The sequence below is a fragment of the Mustelus asterias genome, chromosome 7 (genome assembly GCF_964213995.1).
Source record: "Mustelus asterias chromosome 7, sMusAst1.hap1.1, whole genome shotgun sequence".
NCBI classification, from domain to species: Eukaryota; Metazoa; Chordata; class Chondrichthyes; order Carcharhiniformes; family Triakidae; genus Mustelus; species Mustelus asterias.
The window spans coordinates 82,956,131-82,978,235 of NC_135807.1; the positions used below are offsets into that span (position 1 = coordinate 82,956,131).

A 22,105-nucleotide genomic window follows, 5' to 3' on the forward strand; every position below is an offset into this window, starting at 1 on the left:
AATGTGTCCTACAGTTCTTTACTGCAATATTTATCAGGTGATTTTTATTTGATCTCTGTGTGGCCTTCCTTAAAATACAGGAAATCATTTAAAACTGGGCTTCCCAATTAGCAACTAAATAATTATTTTATGAAGCCTTGTGGAGTGAATGAATCAAGATGAAATATAGCAGTGAATCAAAAATGAAAAACAGCAACACATTCTGGTGAAAAATGATGATGGGATTATTGTAAATCAACAATCAAATGTCACATGATGCATTGTTGCACGTTAGTTAATTATCAAAGGCCAAAACCAAACTGATATCGTGCACTGAAGGGCTTACCTGCAGTGTGAAACAAAATCCTTGCAACCACATGGCTTATTTTAGATAACTAGCCAAACACTGTACTCAATGCAATCGCTGAGCGTTTGATAAGTATAATGTCTGCTCACTTTAGGGTTGTGTACAACTTTGCTGAATAATACTCCTGTAAAGTGCCTTGTGAAGTTTTACTTCATTAAAGACACTATCTAAATGCATATTGTTGTTGTAATTAATTGTAGTTTTTTCATAAGCCAGCAGGAGTAACATACTTGTTAATCCTTTTGTATGAATAACGTCATGACTCAGAATACGATCAGGCTGACTGTTGGCATCTGCATGGAAAGCCATCACCAACACAAAAACCAATAACCCAAAGCAGAATACAATCCCCACATACAAAATTGAAATAATATACTTCTGAATAATGGAAGATACAGGGAGGGATTTCAAGGCTGTAATCTAATTGAATAGTTTAAATGATTGTTTAAAACTGCTCGAGTCCATTCTCATGGTTGATGACACTGTCTGAACCTTAAATTAGATTACAACCTTGTAATCACTCCCAGGTATCCTTCATTTTCTGTTAGAAATGAATGAAATAGATACATTTGTTTCACAAGGTTTCAGTTTTTCAGTCTGATATGTAACACACACTATTAGGATATGAGCTGTAGGAAAACACAACCAAATCTGCTTCAGAAAGAAATTCAACCATGACAGTAGGCTGTTTGAAGATATAGATTTCTGGAGCAAGTTGGGGTAGAAATGCTTCCATGTACCAGGTTAATGTTTTCAGGTGACGTTCCACTGTTTACTGTTTTAAATACAAATAAGTTAATACCTCCACTAAATTAGTGGACAGAAGAATTTCAAACAAATCAATTAGGCATAAGTAGCATTAAGCAGAATTTCTAACCTATCTTTGTCTCTAGAATTTTCTAAGCATAAATCAACAGAGCCAGAGGATGAGATTTTAAATCATTCAAAACTCATCTATTTGTGCAGAGTTAAAATCAGATTTATACTGTAATAATGGGAGGAAGGTGCTGAACTAATTTATGAATAAACAAAAAGGTTCCATAAGTCTGAAACATACTTCCTGCCATAAATGATTTGAAAAGAAAAAAAATCATTTGACTTTTATTGGGTGGCACATTGGTTAGCACTGCTGCCTCACAGCATCAGGGAACCGGGTTCAATTCCGGCCTCAGGTGACCGTCTGTGGAGTCTGCACGTCCTCCCCGTGTCTACACGGGTTTCCTCCCATAATCCAAAGCTGTATGTGTTAGGTTGATTGGCCAAGCTAAATTGCCCCTTCGTGTCAAGGGGACTAGCAGGGTAAATACATGGAGTTATGGGGATAGGGTCTGGCAGGGATCATTGTTGGTGCAGGTTCGATGGGCTGAATGGCCTCCTTCTGCACTGTAGGGATTCTATGATTCTATATATTCATTAGCGGCTACAGACTTATTTCCTCATGTATATTACCAGTTCAGCTGATAGGTTGAGCATAACTTATGTAAGCGAAACCTGAGATAAATATGTTTTCCTTAATTATACTGACCTAAATGAATGCATTCCTCAGTTTATCAAATCCTTAACTCAATCAATAGTTATTTAGGTTATCAAAATTGTGACCTGTGATTGAAGCCCCTATCCAGGGTACTGATTGTTCAAAAAGAAAGGGGTCACCCATTTAAAATGGAGATGAGGCAAAATCATCTTTCCTCTCAGAGAGTCCCGAGTCTTTGGAGCGCTCTTCCTGAAATGGTGATGGAAGCAGAGTCCTTTGATATTTTTAAGGCAGAGGTGGATAGACTCTTTGGCAAGCAAGGAGATGATAGGTTATCGGGCGTAGGTGGAGTGCAGATTTGAGGTTACGATCAGATCAGCCATGATCTTACTGAATTGTCGAGCAGGGGCTGAAAGGCCTACTCCTTCTCCATATGTGGTAACAGATGTAATACCTGCCCCTTTACGTCCTCACTTTCCAAGGCCCCAAACACTCCTTCCAGGTGAAGCAGTGATTTACTTGTACTTCTTTCAATCTAGTCCACAGTATTCACTGCTCACAATGCGGTCTGCTCTGCAGTGGAGACATAAAACAGGCTGGATGACCACTTTGCACAACACCTCCACTCAGTCCACAAGCATGACCCTGAACTTCCAGTTGCTTGTCATTTGTATCGCTCTCATGCCCACATTTCTGTCCTTGCCTGCTGCTGCAACTCATCTTCTGACTGTGCACTTTGCAGCCTTTTGGACTCAACATTGAGTTCAACGATTTCACACATGAACCCTGTCCTCTGTTTTGAACTTTTCTTTCCCTATGTGCCAATTTGTATCTTGATCTCATGTTTTCCTTTCAGAAGGAGCTAGCCTTTATTCTGCTATTTACACCTACTCTGGACCAATGCTTTGTTTCTTTACTACTACCATTACCACTCCATTCGCTTTTTGTTCCGTGATGTGTTTGGTATTTGATCTCCCCTTCCCTCTAATCTATCCCTGACCTTCCCTTTTGTTCCACTTAACCTCCATACCCCACTTTTTCTCTCTTCAGTTCAGGTGAAAGATCATAACGGACTTGAAATGTTAAGCAAAAGCAGAAAATGCTGGAAAATCTCAGCAGGCCTGACAGCATCTGTGGAGAGAGAATAGAGCCAACGTTTTGAACCTGGATGACCCTTCGTCAGAACATTTTTGATCATAGGAATGTAACTCTGTTTCCCTCTCCACAGATGCTGCCAGACCTGCTGAGTTTTTCAAACACTTGCTGTTTTCATTTCAGATTTCCAGCATCTGCAATGTGGCTTTTATTATACTGATTAGTCAATCTGCTCTGGGACTATAACAGTGATATAAATGCAATAGCATACCTTAAGAGTAATCTCCAGCTTGTTTCAGAATAAATCTCAGATTCTGCTTTTGAATATTATTATAAACAGTTGTGTACTGATTGCCTTTCACAAAAATATGACGAAAATCAAGCACTGACTTGCATGGGCCACAACAAGAATGTGAAGTATGTATCCAGTATCTTGTAATATCAAATCCTACCGTGAGTATGTGTGCATGTGTGTGCGCCTGTTTATCTAATTCAGCCCCCTGCCCCCCCTACCCCCAGCCACATCCATGTTGATGGTCCTTCATTCAGGTGAAAGAAAGAATTTTTGAATGCTCAGGAATATTATGCTATGATACGGCACTGACATTTCCCTTAGTAATAGCAGGGATGCAGATTATTTGGGATGGAGCCAATTGCTATCAGTATTCTCTTCCTACAATATGGTCAAAAATGCTCTTGTGGGAAAATGCATTGTTTTTTTTAGAAGAATCAACTGTAGACTTGGCATTATAGCAATAGCACACCATTTCAATTGGAAATAACCAGGCTGTTCTTTGAGCAACTGGAAACATCTTTATTATGATTCAAATTTATTTTGGGTGCTGCCACAAATATCACATCCGCAGTAATGATACCATCATATTTACCAGTCATGCAAACTGGCAAATTGTGCAGTCTGTCCCAGGTTCCTATGACACCACCAAGACTTTGTCATTGCACAATAGTTTAAAACAGGTGATGGTTTATCGACAATGTTTACATCTCTGGCGGGTTTTATTTCAATGTTAAACCTGCTCCATGTTATGCCATTGCAAAAGATCAAAATCTCACTGCTTTTTTTCCACAATATCAATGTAAATGATCCTATAACAAAGTGCAGTGACTCAAAACTGCATTTATGATTATTTTACAGCAAACCTACTATGATAGCAAGCGACTGATTTTGTTGTCAACAATAGTGCATCTCAGTTTAGGTTTACATAGAATACCCATCCTCAGTAAGAAACAGTCGCACACAATAAGACTTCATCTGATCTTAGATGACCAAATATTTACTCCAATCTTTTTTATGTCACGTTTCATGGTATTGTTACAGGACACTCACTGTGGCTAGATCCTCATTATAATCCACATAATGCACCGCTTTCAAAGCCCAGGCCTTAATGTAGGTGAGATCTATATCCTAGTAGTAATGCTTTTAACTTCCACCTGGAACATGATAGTTTTGTCAGTATGTCAGAGGTTTTTGTCCTTGGGTCATTATTATTTACCCATAAGAAGAAGAAGGCAGAGTTTGATCTCGTGAAAGAGACTGAAATCTGCTCCTTTGGGCAGTTGAGGTCTGACATCAAGGTACAGTTTCCAGAGTCAAAATTCAAGTAAACAAAAATCACAGGTCAGATTTTCCGACCTTGTCTGCAGCTGAGATTCTCCAGTCCTGCTGCAGTGAACGGAGCTTTGGCTGAGTGCCAAATTCTCCATTCTCGCTGTCAGCAGCGGCGGGGCGTGAACGGCCAAAGAATCCAGACATACATCTCTAAAGTCGGAGACGAAGGTGAAGAGGAGGATTTCACACACAGTCACTTTTTCCTACCTCATAAAAGATGGATCACAACCTCTGGGATTTTTTTTCTAGTTAGTCCATAGTTGTATGTTTTACATTTTCTGCTTTATCTTGGAAATCTGATGTCCACCATTACGTTAAATGTTTCTTCAGGTAAAAAGAGTAACTATTTTTAATAAATGGAGGAGGTGTTTAAAGCTGGTGGAGCAGCAATGTTCATTCAGAGTGGCTGGCCAACGACGCCCACATCCCATGAATGAATAAAAAAAAATTCCGAACCATTTTCATTTGAAGGTGGCATTTGAACTTGATTCCCCTCAGAGAGCTTTTGTGTTTTATATGGTGAAAGGGGAAGTTTCTTGCTCTTGACCCTGCATGGAACCATTTGCAATATTAGAGTGCTCCATCAATGGAAGGAGGCACCTTGAGGATAGCAGGACTAATTCTGCCCTCTAGGAATTCATTTCCCATTGGACAGTGACACCATTGCTAGACTGCCTTGGCTGATGACAGACAACGATGTGGGGAAAAGGGGGCACAACTTTTCAGGCAGAGGGAAAATGTAAAGTAAAATATTATGAATAATTTTAGTTAAAGCTTAATGGGCTTTAGACATTAATTGTGGTTACCTTCCAAACAGCATGTGCAAAATATGGACTAAAAACATTCAAGTGACTAGAACTAGATTCTGATAGCCCCTTGTTAAAATGCACTCGATAAATGTTAATTTTATTCTGATGATTAATGCTCTTGTGCCATTTTCCATAACATACATTTTAACCTTTTTAAATCAAAAATGTTGTTCAAAGTCACCTTTTACTGTGCGTTTCATTTCCAGAATAAAAGTAGCATATATTTAAACTGTAATTAATACCATTTAGGTTTTCCTGATGAAAGCAGATTAGGAAATGAATCATTGCTCAAGCATAAGCTTATGATATTCGGCACAACTGAGAATGTGATATATCTATTACGAAAAGACAGTTAAAAATATCATTGAATTCACTTTGGAGATCACCTAACCCTGGAGTTTCTGCTAATTAATTTTGATTATAATTAAGAAAAGCTACAGCTCCAACATTCAGCATGGCAGTGTGCCTGTTTTTACCACAGCATGTAATAAACCCTGTGCATTAAAAAGTACTCTGAGCTCTACTTAGACCCTGTGGTCCTGAAAGTCTCACTTTTTAAAATGAGAAACGTATTAGGCAAATAGACTGCCGTGTCCTCCTTCAGCCATTAATTTGATACACTTCCTTGTAACCAGCGAAATATTACTTGATCGTTCTTTTTAATTTCTGCAGTACATGACTTCACATTTAGTTGGAGATACAACGTGAAAAGTCAAGCCGTCTTTTTTAAAAAAAGATGTAAAAACTGTGAGGTAAAAACCGTGCAATTTCTTCTCAAACCGGATAGGATTTTGTTTCTGAGTAAAAATATACTACAAGCAGGATGTATCATTTTAATGCACATAGGAGTCATTTTGAAAAATTATATGTCTTTTGGAGGGTTTAAAGTATGTGTATTTCCATAAACAGCTTCTTGTTTCTAATAAACCTCTGTTGCTCTTGTCCAAATATTTTCTTTTTGCTGCATTCAAACAAATAGAGAGGTAGCAAGATAAAAAAATGTATCTGGTGAACAGTTTACCTCCGAGGTTTATTTGTTTGTGGCATGTTGGAATCCTCTAAAGTTATGGCCTCAGCACTGCTGTTTGCTATTAAGTTGATGGGGAGAGTCTATCCCACAGTTGCTCTGTGCTGCTGACATAAAGTCTTTGTTCACATTCAGATTAGTCAAACTGTTGTGAGGGTCAGGCCAGGGTCAGACTCCATGATGATGTATAGGAGAACATGTCTGGGAATTTCTCTCGCTCTTAAAACACATACCAGAAAGGCAGAAGAGAAACCGAGCAAACTGACTGATGAGACCCAGATGATAGTTACTCTTACTGGGTTCATAATTTGCCTTTTAACACACCATGTTTTATTAATGTGTGCCGTGATAGCCTTGAAAATTTCATGTCCCCCGAAGGTAAGGACACTCCGTGACACTTCATTTCCTTGCCCACGGGAAATGGGTCAGTAAATCCAGTAAAAAAGAACAATGCATAAATTCCCGAGGATGAGAAAGAAAGGTCTCTCGCAAGCTTTCTAAGGTTGTAGGGCCCGACACTGGATATGAGCTGTGCGCGCACTTGGCATTAACAGTTCTATCAGGTCATGATCACAGACGCGCAGCAGCCCAAACTGTGCTCCCCTACCACCTTTACAAATATAGCCTTGTCCACCTACTGCGACCAGCCAGCTCGCAGAGTCTCCACTTTGATTAACAATCAGGATTGGAAAATACTGAAACACCACCAGTGAGACAAATAAGAGAAGTAGATGCAGTCCAATAGAGTTTGGAAACCAATTCTAATCAGTCTGAACTGGGTTAATCTGTGCACATCAAGGTACAAATCAATTTAGATCAATCTGTTTTTAACACACCCTTGAGATGGATTAAAAGAGATCAGTTTAAAATGATCCCATTTCTTGTCTCCGTGTAAAGGCAAAACCTATTCATATCAAATCTAATACATACAGCAAATAAATTGAAAAATAAAATTAAACAATCTGTACTTGTGTGTAAAAGCAAACATAGCATTTGATATATGCATAGAATATTTTTAATCCACTGATTGAGCACAGCACTCAGGTTTATTATTTCTACATTTCAGAATTTTGGAATGCTGTCACCCAAAAGTCATCTTAGTGCTAAACTAGCAATTTTTGCAACCGGCTGCAGCTTATGACAGGGAATATTTCACCCTGCTGTCAGAACACTATCAATAAAACATAGCATTCAGAGTGTGCTCATTTCTCCCCCTTCAATCACTAGAGCATTTGCAATGAAAATGTTATGTTATATTTATTCCTGAGCTGATGTGTTGTGCATAAATGTAAAATGAAATAATAATATGGGATGTAAGGGGTTAACTTGTCTTAGTCAGTTAACAAAAACATTGCTTATCAAACAACGACTGGTGGTGGGGGGTGGGCGGGGGGGAGTATATGTCAGTGAGCTCAGGACCTGTTCACTTCCTCAGGGTCAATTCTTCTGGTTATTAAGATTTTATGAATCTGATGAGTGCAGTCTTTTGCTTTGACTGACAGAATACTGCGCCATTTTGTTTCCATCACCTAATTTGTTTAATTCCTACCGGGACTTGCAAATATGATTTTTATTTTGAAATGCAATGAGCGCAGCATGCAGTGCTGTGGGAGTTGCAGGACTGGTTATCTGGCATTACTCAGACTGCTAAAAATTCATTAAAATGTGACACCAACACAGTGAGAGACAAATGATCACAGGATGAAAAGGAACAGTGGGCATTTCATGGATTAGTGCTGCGTAACCCTAGCCATGCAGCTAACTGCATAAACAGATTAATCCAGCACGATTACAACTTGGAGGAATATAGAACTATTTAAATTGGTGTCAGCTTTTGCATTTATAGATTTGGATATGGATATAGATGGAGTTACGCAATGCAATCGGTCGATCGCAAACGTGTTAAATGGGCATCAACTGAAAGTTGTTTGAGAGAATATTACATTGCATCTAAAGGAGTGCCCCCTATGGACAGCCATCTTTTCTAAAATGAATCAGACATTTTCCAATCAACGCAAAATGGCCAAAGAGCTAAATTAGTTCAATTTTATATTGTGGCGTTCAGTAAATGTTGTGCTTGACTATATTCAATTATATACTGTTAATAAAATCCCACCTCCAAGTAGCATTATCACTTGTATCAACAAATGTAGATATGTTTTGGAATCGTTTTTATGAATGTTGTGAGAAAATGTCTAAAGTTTAACATTAACTTGATTTTGCATCCAGATATGCAATTAACTACATTATTCTGGATATACAAGTGGTAAATAGTATTTTACTTTGACTTAACCTTTCAATAATGAGAAAAGGCTTTGAAATTAGTGCTGGGCTGCATATGCTATTTGTTTTATTTTTTTTTCCAATCTATAAAGTACAGGATACAGAATGGAGTAAATGTTTCCCCTAAACAAACCCTGCAGTTTGTAATCTGCTTTCCTAATCTCCCTCACATTTTTAATTGCAGATGAGCAGAGTGAAGACTCTGAAGGCCCTGGTAAAACCACTGTTTCAGCTGGTGCTTCTGATAACAAGGACAAAACTGAAAAAGACAACAAAGAAAACAAGAAGTCTGACAAAGACTCTGGTAATACTTGTAGATTTTGTCATTTTTCCATATTAAATTTTCTTTGATCTTAAAATTATTTGCACAGTTCCCCTCCCCCGTCTCAATTATATTCGTCACATGTGTGTTTTACATGTGATTTCTATCAGTAGCCTCACGCTGACCTACTTTTAATCATAACCATCTGACAGGATAGATGCGGATAAGTTGAAGAATATTACAGAATGGCCAGTGAGATTATTTTTTAATCAAATAAGTTTGCGTGCTTGTAATTTTAAGCGCCTTTCATTAATCTTTGCTGTACTTGTGATTCCTCTGATGACATATTAATTTTGTTTAAGCCCAGGATTAGATACCAATCATGTATTTTTTCCATTATGGTAAGGCATATCAGTATCACTGACCAGAGGCCGTTCAGCCTACTTATTTTTTAGTCATTTTCCTTAGTAATACAAAGCAGCCTTCTCTACCTGAGCAATAAATTCTGAATTAATGCTTTTTGCAGAAGTTGTCCTCCTATAATCGCATCTTGCATAAAACCAGCATCTGGTATAAATACCACAGGCTCTGTTCTCTATTTTATTTGGCGGATATTGCAGGATGCATGATTTGCTTTTTGTCGTCTAAGTTTGTATTTTTTTGATTTTTGTATCAAAGAGAAAACTGTGGTCAAAAATTAATATTATGTGAGCTGCCTCTGCAGCACGCTAGGTGGTTAAATTATGTTGGCCGCGATGAAGCCAAAGCGCTGAAATAGGTTAAAAAACTATTGGCTCCAGGTAACTCGATGTCCTTTTATACCCAGAAGACACATGAGCTCTAAAATGAATGTGAAAATAAATAAACTTTTTTATTTGAGGATAAAAAGGAACACCGCTGCCTTACATAAAGATTAAAAAGGGAAGTTTAGTAAGCATTTACTAAGTGGTAACTTTATTGACACAACTGCAACAAGGCAGTTTCAATTTCGGCCAAATTGACTTGCGCCAGGTAAATTTTCACTTTTCAATTAAATTTGTACAATTTCAAAATCCTTTCAGATTATGCCATATGGACTCCAGTAAAATAGAACCCAATGAGGAGCTAAACCTTGTCATTTTGTTTTCTAGCATTAGAGCACTTGTGTCACCATGTTGTTGTATGCATAAGTTTATCTCAGTAAATGGTACATTGGAATAATCAGGAAGCAGAGTTCAAGCAGCTTTTACTGGGCTGAAAATTCATCTGGTGAAGCAGAACTCACCAATATCTCATTTATATTGGCATTTTAATCTAGCGTCACTTTAGATTAATTATAATCAGAATTGCATTTTCAATGCAAATGTATTAATCTGGATAAACTCCAGATTAATTCTGCAATACATTGATGTAATGTGTCTCTGACAGGGATTAAGGGAACAGTTTTCATAATACAGTTTACACAAGTAAGATGTAAATTCACCTTAATTATTCCAAGCAAAATTACCAATAGACATATCTTAGTTTGTGAGCAAGCATTCCTTATTCAGAAACATTAATTTATTTTTATTACTTAAAAATAATTTAGGCATGTGCTAAGAAGTGAAACATTAATTCTTGGTGCATTGAATTAAAACTAAGACATCAAGGACACAGAACTTATGAAGACAAATCTAATTTTTCCCCTAAGTTTTCTTTACGGCCAATCAAAGGTTTTGTAAATTACTGTTAAAAATATTCTCATCCAACTGTAGGCATGCTAGTGCAAAGTTTGAGCTTTGGGCTTGACGCATGACTTAGTTTGACATTAAAATGTTGCCATTTGAACCATGGGTCAGCAATGGTTAACCTACTTTTCCATCTCTGTATTTCATATCAATGACAAGAGATGTAAAATACAATGGAAAAGCACTACATTTGCTGTTGTATTTCACTTAACTGCAGTCATTTAAAATTTTTGAAGCCAATTAACTAATGATGGACTGTATTAGGGAGTTAATACTAAAATTCACATTCAAACAATGATTTAGTATTTCTGTATTGTCGTGGATTAATAAACATTCTGTAGATCAGAAAATGTCCATATTTTTACGGTCAGCATCTGAACTGTACAGAATGTTAATATTTGTAGGTTAAAAACAAAAGAGCCTATTTGCATTTTTGAAAGCCAAAAATGTTGCACAAAGTATTAAATTAAAGCCTTTTTGTTGCATGAGGTAAATACTATGTAAATATGAAATTTGTGATGCTGTAAATTTAGTTAATGCATTCAGCAAGTCGGAGGCAAAGGCACATCTCTTCTGGGTTGAAGTATTCCAAACATCGTCACTCACAAGATTCAAAATAATATTTTAATATTCAGATTTTAAAATATTCTTAGCTGTCTTATAATTAAGTTGCAAGGATGCATGGTTTTGATATACTAACTATACATTGTGCTGTCATTTGTATCTATAAGTTCGTGATTATGTTAATAATGGGTCAGTATTACAAAACGGTACAAATAAGCGAATTTTAATATCTTTTTCAAAAATGTGCCTAAGGTCAGTGGTAATGTCATCCTTGAACGGAAGTAACTAACAGTCCGGTACTTCTGTTTGGTATCTTCAATTCTTTGCATCAGGAGTATTTTAGCCGAGTGGCCCCCAGAATTGTTCTTTCTCATTTGTCTGCTCTCTTTTAGGTACTTAAAAAGACTGTTTGATTCTCTCACTTTGGATGCTCTCGTCATCTGTTCAGCAACAATCCTGTTAGAAACACTTTGCATTGGTTTCCAGATACTATATTAGGATTATTTGGCCCTTTGTGTCACTGAGGATTTTAATGCTTGTGGCTATTTCAGCATCGATTATTACTCACAAGAAAAAGCTCAAACAATGATAGTTGAGATTTTGGACATAAGTCACAGAATTAATTTAAGGAGTAAGCATTTGGATATAAGACGTAATAGACAAATGTGTTTTATTTGTGCCCACTAGATAATAATTGGAACTGTATACTAACTAGATGATTCTATGTTAATAGTGCCACATTATCTTCAAGTAGATAAGCAATGTCAGGGCTATTTTTGAAAATCAAATCTCTCAGACAGCAGCAATCAGCAACCAGGTTAATTGCCTGACTTGTAGACTGGATTCTTGCTGTGCAAATATCACACAGTGCATTTTGTTTTGTTGTAATTGACCAAGCAACCAGGATCATGAAGAACCTGTGTCAATCTGAGAAATATCATGTGGCAGCTACTTAGAATAGTGCATTATTGTTAGAGGTGAAAATAAAATGAGGTCAGAATACATACATAAGCAGAAACAATTTTGTGTTAAGGAATGTGACAGCAAGCTCTAAAGCTGAGTATTAACCATAATGTTAATAAAAATTAAATGTCAGCCATAAATGTAATATGCACTGCTTAAGGACTTGCTTGTCAAAAGATAGCATTTATGAAGTAAAAGTATTTGTCTGCAGACAAAAAGATAGGTATGATTTTTTTCTCTACTAATGATAGCTCTTGTCATGAAGACCTTTCTAAGAACATGCAATTGGAATAATTTAGGTATATTAGGATTTACATAGTGTCATCTGTTTAAAATGGCTTCACTCTCCTGTGTTTCATTTAAATTTATTGTGTGTTCATCGCATAGTATATTCTTTTTATATCCATATTTATATATAATATATTTTATATTGGTATCTGGTACCTATCGATTGTTCATATTCATTGCATTACGGGATGCAGTTGTCCACTGATGCTGTTCCCAGCTTCACAATAATTGAGTTTCAAACTGACTGGAAGGTGGTGAACATTGAAAGTTAAAATTAAAAGTGCTTATAATAAAAAGCTGAAGAAAATATCAGATGCTGAGCAGGGATGAGATTGTAAAGGTTGGTAAATGAGCTTTTCTGTTTGCCATGAGATGTATGTGACATGCCTACCCAACATCGGTGTAATATCCAGATTCAAATAAAAGATTATCCAGCAATTTGATGTTGGAAAGAATACTGTGATAGGCTGTAAGATCAGCATTGCACTCTTGAGACTAATGTGCCTTTTTTTCCTATTTTGTGGCATAAAGCAGGCTAGACATTCATTCCAAGTATTTGTATTGTAGGGCGGCATGGTGGCACAGTGGATAGCACTGCTGTCTCACAGCCCCAGAGACCCAGGTTCAATTCCTGGTTTGGGTCACTATCTGTGCAGAGTCTACACATCCTCCCCATGTCTACTTGGGTTTCCTCCGGGTGCTCCGGTTTCCTCCCACAGTCTGAAAGATGTGCAGGTTAGGTGCATTAGCCATGCTAAATTCTCCCTCAGTGTACCCGAACAGGCGCCAGAGCATGACGACTCGGGGATTTTCATAGTAACTTCATTGCAGTGTTAATGTAAGCCTAATTGTGACACTAATAAATAAACATAAACTTAAACTTATCACAGGTAGCACAGATTTACCATATATACGGTAGCATACTGGGTATGTTATGTGACTAGTGGGTCAAAGCCTAGATGAATGATACGATACATGAGTTAAAATCCCACCATAGCAATTGGGAAATTTAAATTCAGATCAGATTAATCTGAAATAAAAAGCTTAGATCCTTGCCTGTGATCATTGAAATATCAAATCGTTGTAAAATCCATCTGGTTCAGTAATGTTCTTTAGGGAAGGAAATTGGCCTTCCTTGCCTGGTCTGACCTATATGTGATTGCAAACCCACTGCAAAATAGAATTTGGCACCCAGCCAAATCTCTATTCACTGCAGCGGGATGGGAAAATCCCACAGGCGTGAATGGCCATAACATTCCAGCCAAAGTCTCATCTTCACACTGAGAATACCCTCTCTCATGTTGGAAGGCACCACTGCTGGACTAAAGGGGAAAGATTCAAAACAGAGAAAAGCAGCTCAAAACTGAGCATCCCTGAGGCACTGTGGACCATCATCATTAGCAGAATTGTATTCCACCATAATCTGTAACCTCATTGCCCAGCATAGCACTCCCTCTACTCTTGCCAGGGGGAGCAACTCTAGTTCAATAAAAAATTCAAAAGAACGTGCCAGGAGCAGCACCTTGTTCAGCTAAAAATGAGATGCCACCCTGGTGAAGCGACAGTACAGGACTGCATGCCTGCTGCAGTCAGAGCTAAACAATCTCACAATCAACAAGCAGATCAAAGCTCTGCAGTCCTGTGACATCCAATTGTAAATGGTGATCGATAATTTAAAAATTAATGTGTGGAGGAGTCTCTATGAACATCCCCATCCTCAATGATAGCAGAGTCCAGCGCACAAGTGCAAAATACAACTGAAGCGCAAGTTCCGAGTGGATAATCCATCCCAACCTCATCCTCAAGTCCCCACCATGACTGATGCCAGTCATCAGCCAATTTGATTCATTTCACAGGATATTAAGAAACAGCTGAGCATACTGGATACAGAACAAGCTAGGACTCTATCAGCATCCTGATTATACTTCTTAAGATATGCGCTCCAGAACTAGCCATGCTCTTATCCAAGCTATTTCAGTACAGCTACAACACTGGCATCTTCTCAAAGAAGTGGAATATTGCCGAGGTATGTTCTGTGCACAAAAGCAAGACAAATCCGCTCTGGCTATTTACTAGCCCATTAGTCTACTCTCAGTTATCAGCACATTGATGACAGATATCACCGACAATGATGTCATTGCTCCACAATGCTCAGTTTGAGTTCCATCTGACGAACCAGCTCCAGACCTCAGTACGTTCTTGGTCCAAACATGGACAAGAACTGAATTTAAAAGATGATGGGAGAGTGACTACCCTTGGCGCCAAGGCAGCTTTTGGCTGAGTGTAGCATCAAGAAACTCTGATAAAATTGAGGTCAGTGGGAATGAGGGGAAAACTCACCACTGGTTGGATCATACCTTGCACAAAGGAAGATGATTATGGTTGAGGGAGGTTAATCATCTCAGCCCTAAGCTATTGTTGTAGTTCCTCAGGGTAGCATCCTGGACCCAACCATCTTCAGCGGATTCATTAATAACCTTCCCTCCATCATAATGTCAGAAGCAGGGATGGTCACTGATGATGACACAAATGTTCAGTTCCATTTGTAGCTTCTTAGATAATAAAGCAGTCCATGCTTGCACGCAGCAATACCTGGGCAAATTCAGGCTTGGGCTGATAAGTCATAGATAACATTTGCGTCACGTGAGTGCCAGGTAATAACCATCTCCAATGAGAAAGAATAAGTATGTCTGTTTGACATTCAAAAGCATCAGCACTATCAAATTCCCCACCATCAATATCCTGAAGATCACCATTAACCATTTCTCCTTGGAGAGACGAAGAATGAGAGGAGACCTAATAAAGGTGTATAAGATGTTGAGAGGCATAGATCGGGTGGACTCTCAGAGGCTTTTTCCCAGGGTGGAAATGTCTGCTACGAGAGGACACAGGTTTAAGGTGCTGGGGGGTAGGTGCTGGGGGGTAAGTTTTTCACACAGAGGGTGGTGGGCGAGTGGAATCGGCTGCCGTCAGTGGTGGTGGAGGCAAACTCAATAGGGTCTTTTAAGAGACTCCTGGATGAGTACATGGAGCTTAATAGGATGGAGGGTTATAGGTAGGTCTAGAAGGTAGGGATGTGTTCGGCACAACTTGTGGGCTGAAGGGCCTGTTTGTGCTGTAGTTTTTCTATGTTTCTAACCAAAAACATGTCTGAACCAGCCACATAAATATTGCAGTGACTAGCGCAGGTCCAAGGCTGGGTTCCTGCAGTGAATAATTCACCTCCTGACTCACCAAAACTTTTGCACTATTTACAAGTCAAGAGTGTGATGGAATACCCTCAACTAACTTCGATGAGTACAACTCCATTAATACACAAGAAGCTCAACAATGTACAGGACAATGCAGCCTACTTGACTGGCATCCCATCCATCAACTTAAGCATTCACTCTGTCCACTCACATGACAGCACATGTACCATCTACAAGATGCACGGCAGCAAATTGCCATGGATTCTTCAACAGCACTTCCCAAACTCATGACGTCAGCAACCTTGAAGGGCAAGGCCGCCAAGCACTCAGGAACACAAACACCACCTCAAAGATTCTCTCCAACTTGGAAATACATTGCTGTTCCTTCATTGTCAATGGGTCAAAATCCTGGAACTCCCACCTTCACCACTCTGTCTCTCATCGTTCAAGAAGGCAGCTCACCATCTCCTTTTCAAGGATAATTAGGAATGTCCATTACATGCTGACCATACCATTGATGCCCATAGCCCCTGAATGAAAAAATAATTAAGCTTGGATGTTATGAGTGCAATAGCATAACCTTTGTTACTCAGCTAAAAAAAATTATGACCAATAATTGGGATTTAGAAATGCACAGCAGATGTAAAGATTTAATACTGTTTTGCATATAAAAACACAAGTTATTGGGTGGGATTTTTCTCCCATTCTGCAGCGGTGGGATCTTGTGGTCCCATCATTGTCAATGGAGTTTCCTGTTGAATGCACCCCTCAGCAAGATTTTGGCGGCTGTTTATATATCAAACGCAGTGTTCTGAACTGAACCAAATTGAAATCCAGATTGCTGAGCTCATTAAAGTGTAGTATTGATTAATTTTCCAAGCTAACAAGAAGTTAACTAAACAGCTCAGAAGCAATTATTCAGTTTATTACGTTGGTCTGTTTTTCCAATTCTTTGTGTAAACTTATGAAACACGAAGAATTTCTTGGGTTAAAATTCAATTTTATGCTCTCACTTAATTCTTTGACTCAACTATATATAAAATATTTAGACTGATGGTATTTTCTTTTAAAATTTACAATTCTGTATGTTTTCCATCATCACTGAACATTGCTGTCCCCTTGAACCAGTAGTGTAGCTCTAAGTCTTGCAAATTAATTTGGATATTATTTCCGAAAATATCAAAACCAGTTCAGTAGTGGTTTGAATTACCAGAATGTTGTACTGTCAGTGCGATATAAGAAATTATTAAATGCAGGGGTGACACATTCTTTTGTATTCTCAGCCCATAATAAGGAGTTCTGATGATTTCAGACAACAGAGTTTCTCTGTCTTTCCAGTAGGAGGTGCTTAAGACCTACGATCCAGACACCAACCAGTAGCGCTTAACATCAAATAAATATTGTGAACACTATTTATGCATTCAGATAATTTCTTGAATTCAAAGAGGAATCTTTTGATTTATTCAGCTACCTTGCTGCTGTTTTCCTCCTTCCTCCAGAAATGGCGAGTGGTGGATAAAGCAGTGTGACAGGCTGGTTGCTATAATGTAGGTTAAAAAGAACTGCTTGCATTTCTGGGAGTATATTTGTAAGAAAATGGAAACATTAGAGAGCTAGCCTCTTTACATGATGAGTTGAATCTAAACAGTTTTTAAAAGTGAAGGACATAACAGGTTTCTGTTTGCTGAATTGCAGTTTACACATTAATATACTGATAAGCCATATCCTCTTAGCAGGAACAACTGCGCTATGTACAGAACCTCAAGAAAGCTCTGTAGTGGGAGACCGCCAACTGCCGCAGGGGGGAGATGATGACCTTACTTCCAGGAGACCTCGGTCAGCTGGAGGCAGCAAACCCTGTCAGGAGCAGGTGAGAGACAAAAGGGATTTTTTTTTATTCGTTGTCTTATTTTTCTGGTCTACTTTCTTTATCAGTTTTCCTTAATGAATTGCTCACCAAAAATTTTGCAGCAAATTATTTGTAAAAGGTTCATTTAAAAATATTCAAACTGTCTAGAGTTACCTTTGCTGTATTTCGACCTGAAGTTTTCTGTTACAAACGCCACTTAAAGGCAAATTGTCTTAATTTTTGAAATGGATATGAGAAATGCCCGCAGTATAAACAGGATCCATTGAGAGCACTGAAAATAGCGTCTGATATAAAAGTCTAATTTTTCACTAAAAATGGATAAAACTATTTTGAAATCTTACTGTTAAAAAGGACAGTGTGATTAGTCGATTTTTCTTTGTTATAAAGCTGACCCTGTTGACATGAAGGAATAAACATTGCACCTGGGAATAGACATTGCACCTGGGAATAGACATTGCACCTGGGAATAGACATTGCACCTGGGAATAGACATTGCACCTGGGAATAGACATTGCACCTGGGAATAGACATTGCACCTGGGAATAGACATTGCACCTGGGAATAGACGCTGTACTTGGGAATAGACGTTGTTCTTGGGAATAAACATTGTATTTGGGAATGAACATTGTTTTTGGGAATAAACATTGTATTCAACTTAACTTCATGTTTTATAAATGCAGTCATAATTTCTCATGCAAAATGAAATGATATGGCATTCTTAAAAAGCAGAACAGAGAAACCTTGCGTGCTATATACCACCAGTTTTTAATATAAATTTTATTAAATATTCTTTGGTTACAGCTCTACCAGTGCCCCTACTGTAATTATAACAGTAAGGATGGAAACAGGATCCAGATGCATGTCATGTCCCAGCATTCCATGCAGCCAGTCATCTGCTGCCCTCTCTGTCAGGATGTGCTCAGCAACAAGATTCATCTACAGCTCCACCTGACCCACTTGCACAGTGTGGCACCTGATTGTGTGGAGAAGCTACTTATGACTGTAAGCGGTTTAAAACGTATCTCAGTCAAGGAGTTTTTTGGCTTCAGAACTGGAAATTGAAATCCATCATTATTTGAAATATAAGCTGGAGAGCTTATTGCCCTTTTCAGAACAAAATGTATTCCTGTCGTGATTTATGCTGTAAGATAATTACTAATTTACTATTAGATGAACTGTGCTGCCTCTTAAGCATAATACATTATGAGGGGTTGACACACTGGTCCACATTTTCTCATTTAGAAATAAAATAGCAATGGGTGTAGTGTTGTTATATATTCTTGTGCGTTAGGAATTAACATTCTGATTTCTACACACTACATAGCTTTTTAAGACGATTCTAATGAATTTGGAAAGAAAATGCATTCATCGGAGAAAGCAAGCAAAACCCATCATGCAGTTACTGAAGAAACAGATTAAAAGTCACCTGAGAAATAAGCAGAATTTTAAGAATAGCAGTAATATAGATTTGTGAGTACAAGTGGTTATTTAAAACGCAGTTGGAGATAACTCTAATGAGCATTAAAAAAGGTAAACTGTCAATAGGAACTAAGTTATAGACAGCAGCAAAAGGGATTCAATAAGGAAACACGTTCTGAAGATGCAAAAGGACAATTTATGTGGAAGTGTAGAAAAAGGAATAAGGGGAAGTAATAGATGTGTGGTGTGAATTATTTAGGCGTCATTCGTGCTTCAGCGACACCAATATAACCTCCGAGTGAGATTGTGTGGCTTCAAGTCCCACTTCAGAGCTAAGCACATAATCCGGTCTGACGCTCAGTACTAGTCCAGTGCTGAGAGCCAACTGTTGTGAAAATGCTGAAGAACATTGAAGTCCATGTGTGCACAAGAATTAGGTGCAGGAGTAGGCCATTCAGCCCTTTGAGCCTGCTCCTAAATTAATCAGATCATGGCTGATCAGATTGTGGCTTCAACTCCACTTTCCTGTCTGACCCCCGTAACCCTTGACTCCCTCGTCAATCAAAAATCTAACTCGTCCTTGAATGTATGCAGTGTCCCAGCCTGCACTGCTGTTTGGACGAGAGAATTCCACAGATCCGCTAAGAGAAACAAATTCTCCTCATCCCGGCCTTAAATAGGAGAACCCTAATTTTTAAACTGTGCTCCTAGTTCTAGACTCCTCAACAAGGGAAAACATCCTCTCAGCATCCACCTTGTCAAGTCCCCTCTGGATCCTATACGCTTCAATAAGGTCACCCCTCATTCTCCTAAACTCCAATGAGTACAGGCCTAACTTGCTGAACCTTTCCTCATAAACTCACCCTGTCATCCCAGGAATCAGTCAACTACATCCTAAAGTCCTCAAGACGTTAGTGCTTTTAGAAGTTTCCTAGGGCTGCATTTTATGGCTGCAAATCAGGTGAGGCATCCCCTCCACTGAAGTAAAATATGGCGCGATGATGTTGGGTCAGCAGTCTGACATTGTCCCGCCAAGTCTCTGACAATGTGGAAGGTGATTGGATTCCGAAACCGGAAGTCCACTTGATCTATTGGAGGTGGCTGGGGGTGGCGGGGGGTGGGGGGGGGGGGGGGGGGTGCGGGTGGAAGCAATTAACAAGCTGTTGAGTTTGTTAAAAAGCCAATCAACTGCAATTGTTCATTTCCTACTCTATTACCAGTTTCACTGGAAACATGTTAGGCATGAGTTATGCCAGGTATGAGGATACAGGTGGCACCAGTGTGGATTAAAAGGCATGCAAATGTAGTAGCTTGTAGCAGCAGAGTCTGCTGTTGAACGTGGCAGGATTTGGCCATTAGAAGACCTTATTTGTTCATTTTTTATTGACTGACGGAACAATCAAGGAGAGAGTGAGAGGATAGGAGGCCTTTAAATTGGTGACTGGAACTGGATCACAGCCTAACCCCTCTCTCGCTGGATGTCCTACCCTAGATGCCTGATTGGGCGCGGATCTCCCTTTCACAACGCTCATTATCTGGCAGTCCCACCAGCTAGCCACTAATTGGTCGGCTGTACATAATTCAATATGCTGAAACGGCGGAGGTGGGAGCGCCCACATACGGAGCAATTTCTGCACATTATCAGTTTTCAGGTAATAATACGTAGTCAGCATGGATTTAGAAGCAATAGGTTGCACCTACTGGATCCCTGAAGGAAATAGCCAGATGAGTTGGTAGACACTGTTCAGCCAATTTACTTGGATTTTCAGAAGATTAGGTCTGGGAATTTTCTCATAACTCTTCCCTTAGCTTCACCAGTGGAAACCCCAGAAGCAGCTAAGAAAAGCAATAGCAAATTAACTGGCCAATTAAAAATTCACCAATAAAAACTGAAATTGAGAGATAGCCTCGGCCTTGAGAGCAGTGACTCATGGGCCTGGATTCTCATTGCATCTATCCGTGCCAGCACAAAGACAAGGGAGTTTTAAAAATGGCAGGTAGGACCCAATTTGGGATTCCCACTCTATTTCCCAGTGTGTGGGGTCAGTTTTTGGAGGAAGTGTGGTTTACTGCACCTCAGGAGTCGTGAACCCTTTGGGACCCTTTTGACAAGTAAGGTTAAAAGGTGTCGCCCATACCACCCCTGCCACCCCTGCTCCCGGGCCATGCCACATTGCAGTATGATTACTTCTGTTTCATTCCCACGTATCAACTTAAGTTCAGAGGAGAATGATAAGAATAACTGCAGGTCTAAATGGCTCCTAGTTAGGAAGAGAAAATCATAGAAGTACATTTCTTTCCTTAGACGAAAGTTGAGGAAATGCATGATCTAGAATCTTAAAATACCAAGTAGCATAGGTAATGATTTAAGAGTGGTACTTGGACTCTAACTTGTATTGAAAGTGCCAATCTAGAGAATGGATGCAAGACCTCTAGCAAGACTAGAGATTATAAAAATACCGCAGATGATAGAAATCTGAGATAAAAATAGAAAACACTCGGCAGGACAGGTAGCGCTATTGGGGAGAGAAACAGAGTTAATGTTTAAGGTAAATAATCTTTCATAAGAACATTTGAGGATATTTGTTGCTGCAGAGTTATTGATATGTGGATTATAATCCCACAAAAATAAAATTGACAATATATTTTACCCAGAAATTTATAGGTTAATTAACGATACCCAACATAGATTTGTTGATGGCAAATTACATGTGACAAAATAGAGTTTTTTAATAAAAGTAATAGAAAGGGTTGATGAAGGTAGTGTCATTCATGTCCTGCGTGTGGACTATCAAAAAGTGTTTAATAAAATGCCACTCTAGTAGTCTCATTAATGAAATGAAAGCCCATGGAATAAAGGGACATTGGCAACATGGATAAGTGACAGAAAGTGGAGAAAATTGACAACCAGCTGTTTGTCAGACTGGAGTATGTCTGTGAGGAACTACGGCCAAGTTTCAGGACACAGCTGACTGCTACTGTGTCTGTACATGTGCAAGCTGTATGTGGCACGATGCAGCAAATGATACAGCTCAGCATCTGCACTCCCATTGACCTAAAGACTGATAGGTTCCAACAGTCTTTACAAAGTAGGTTTCACAGAAATGACTGGGGCCATTTCAGCAAGTACACCCATACAGCTGAGTTGGATCTTAATCTAGTTATGACTTCTTTTATGGGG

General features: G+C 38.8%; 1 protein-coding gene across 8 annotated transcripts in view; it reads left to right on the forward strand.

Annotated features, from left to right (window-relative positions):
• LOC144495818 (zinc finger homeobox protein 4-like) overlaps nt 1-22,105 on the forward strand; it is a 242,271-nt gene that overhangs the window by 192,334 nt on the left and 27,832 nt on the right. For 7 of the 8 annotated variants that reach the window (XR_013498342.1, XR_013498341.1, XM_078216341.1 and 4 more), the window contains exons 5-7: nt 8,846-8,965; nt 17,369-17,505; nt 18,307-18,507. Coding sequence is in view for 6 of the 8 variants with exons in the window: in XM_078216341.1 (XP_078072467.1) it covers nt 8,846-8,965; nt 17,369-17,505; nt 18,307-18,507 (458 nt within the window). In the remaining 2 variants the exon portion in view is untranslated. The remainder of the gene's footprint in view (nt 1-8,845; nt 8,966-17,368; nt 17,506-18,306; nt 18,508-22,105) is intronic. The other variant, XM_078216343.1, reaches the window with a different exon arrangement.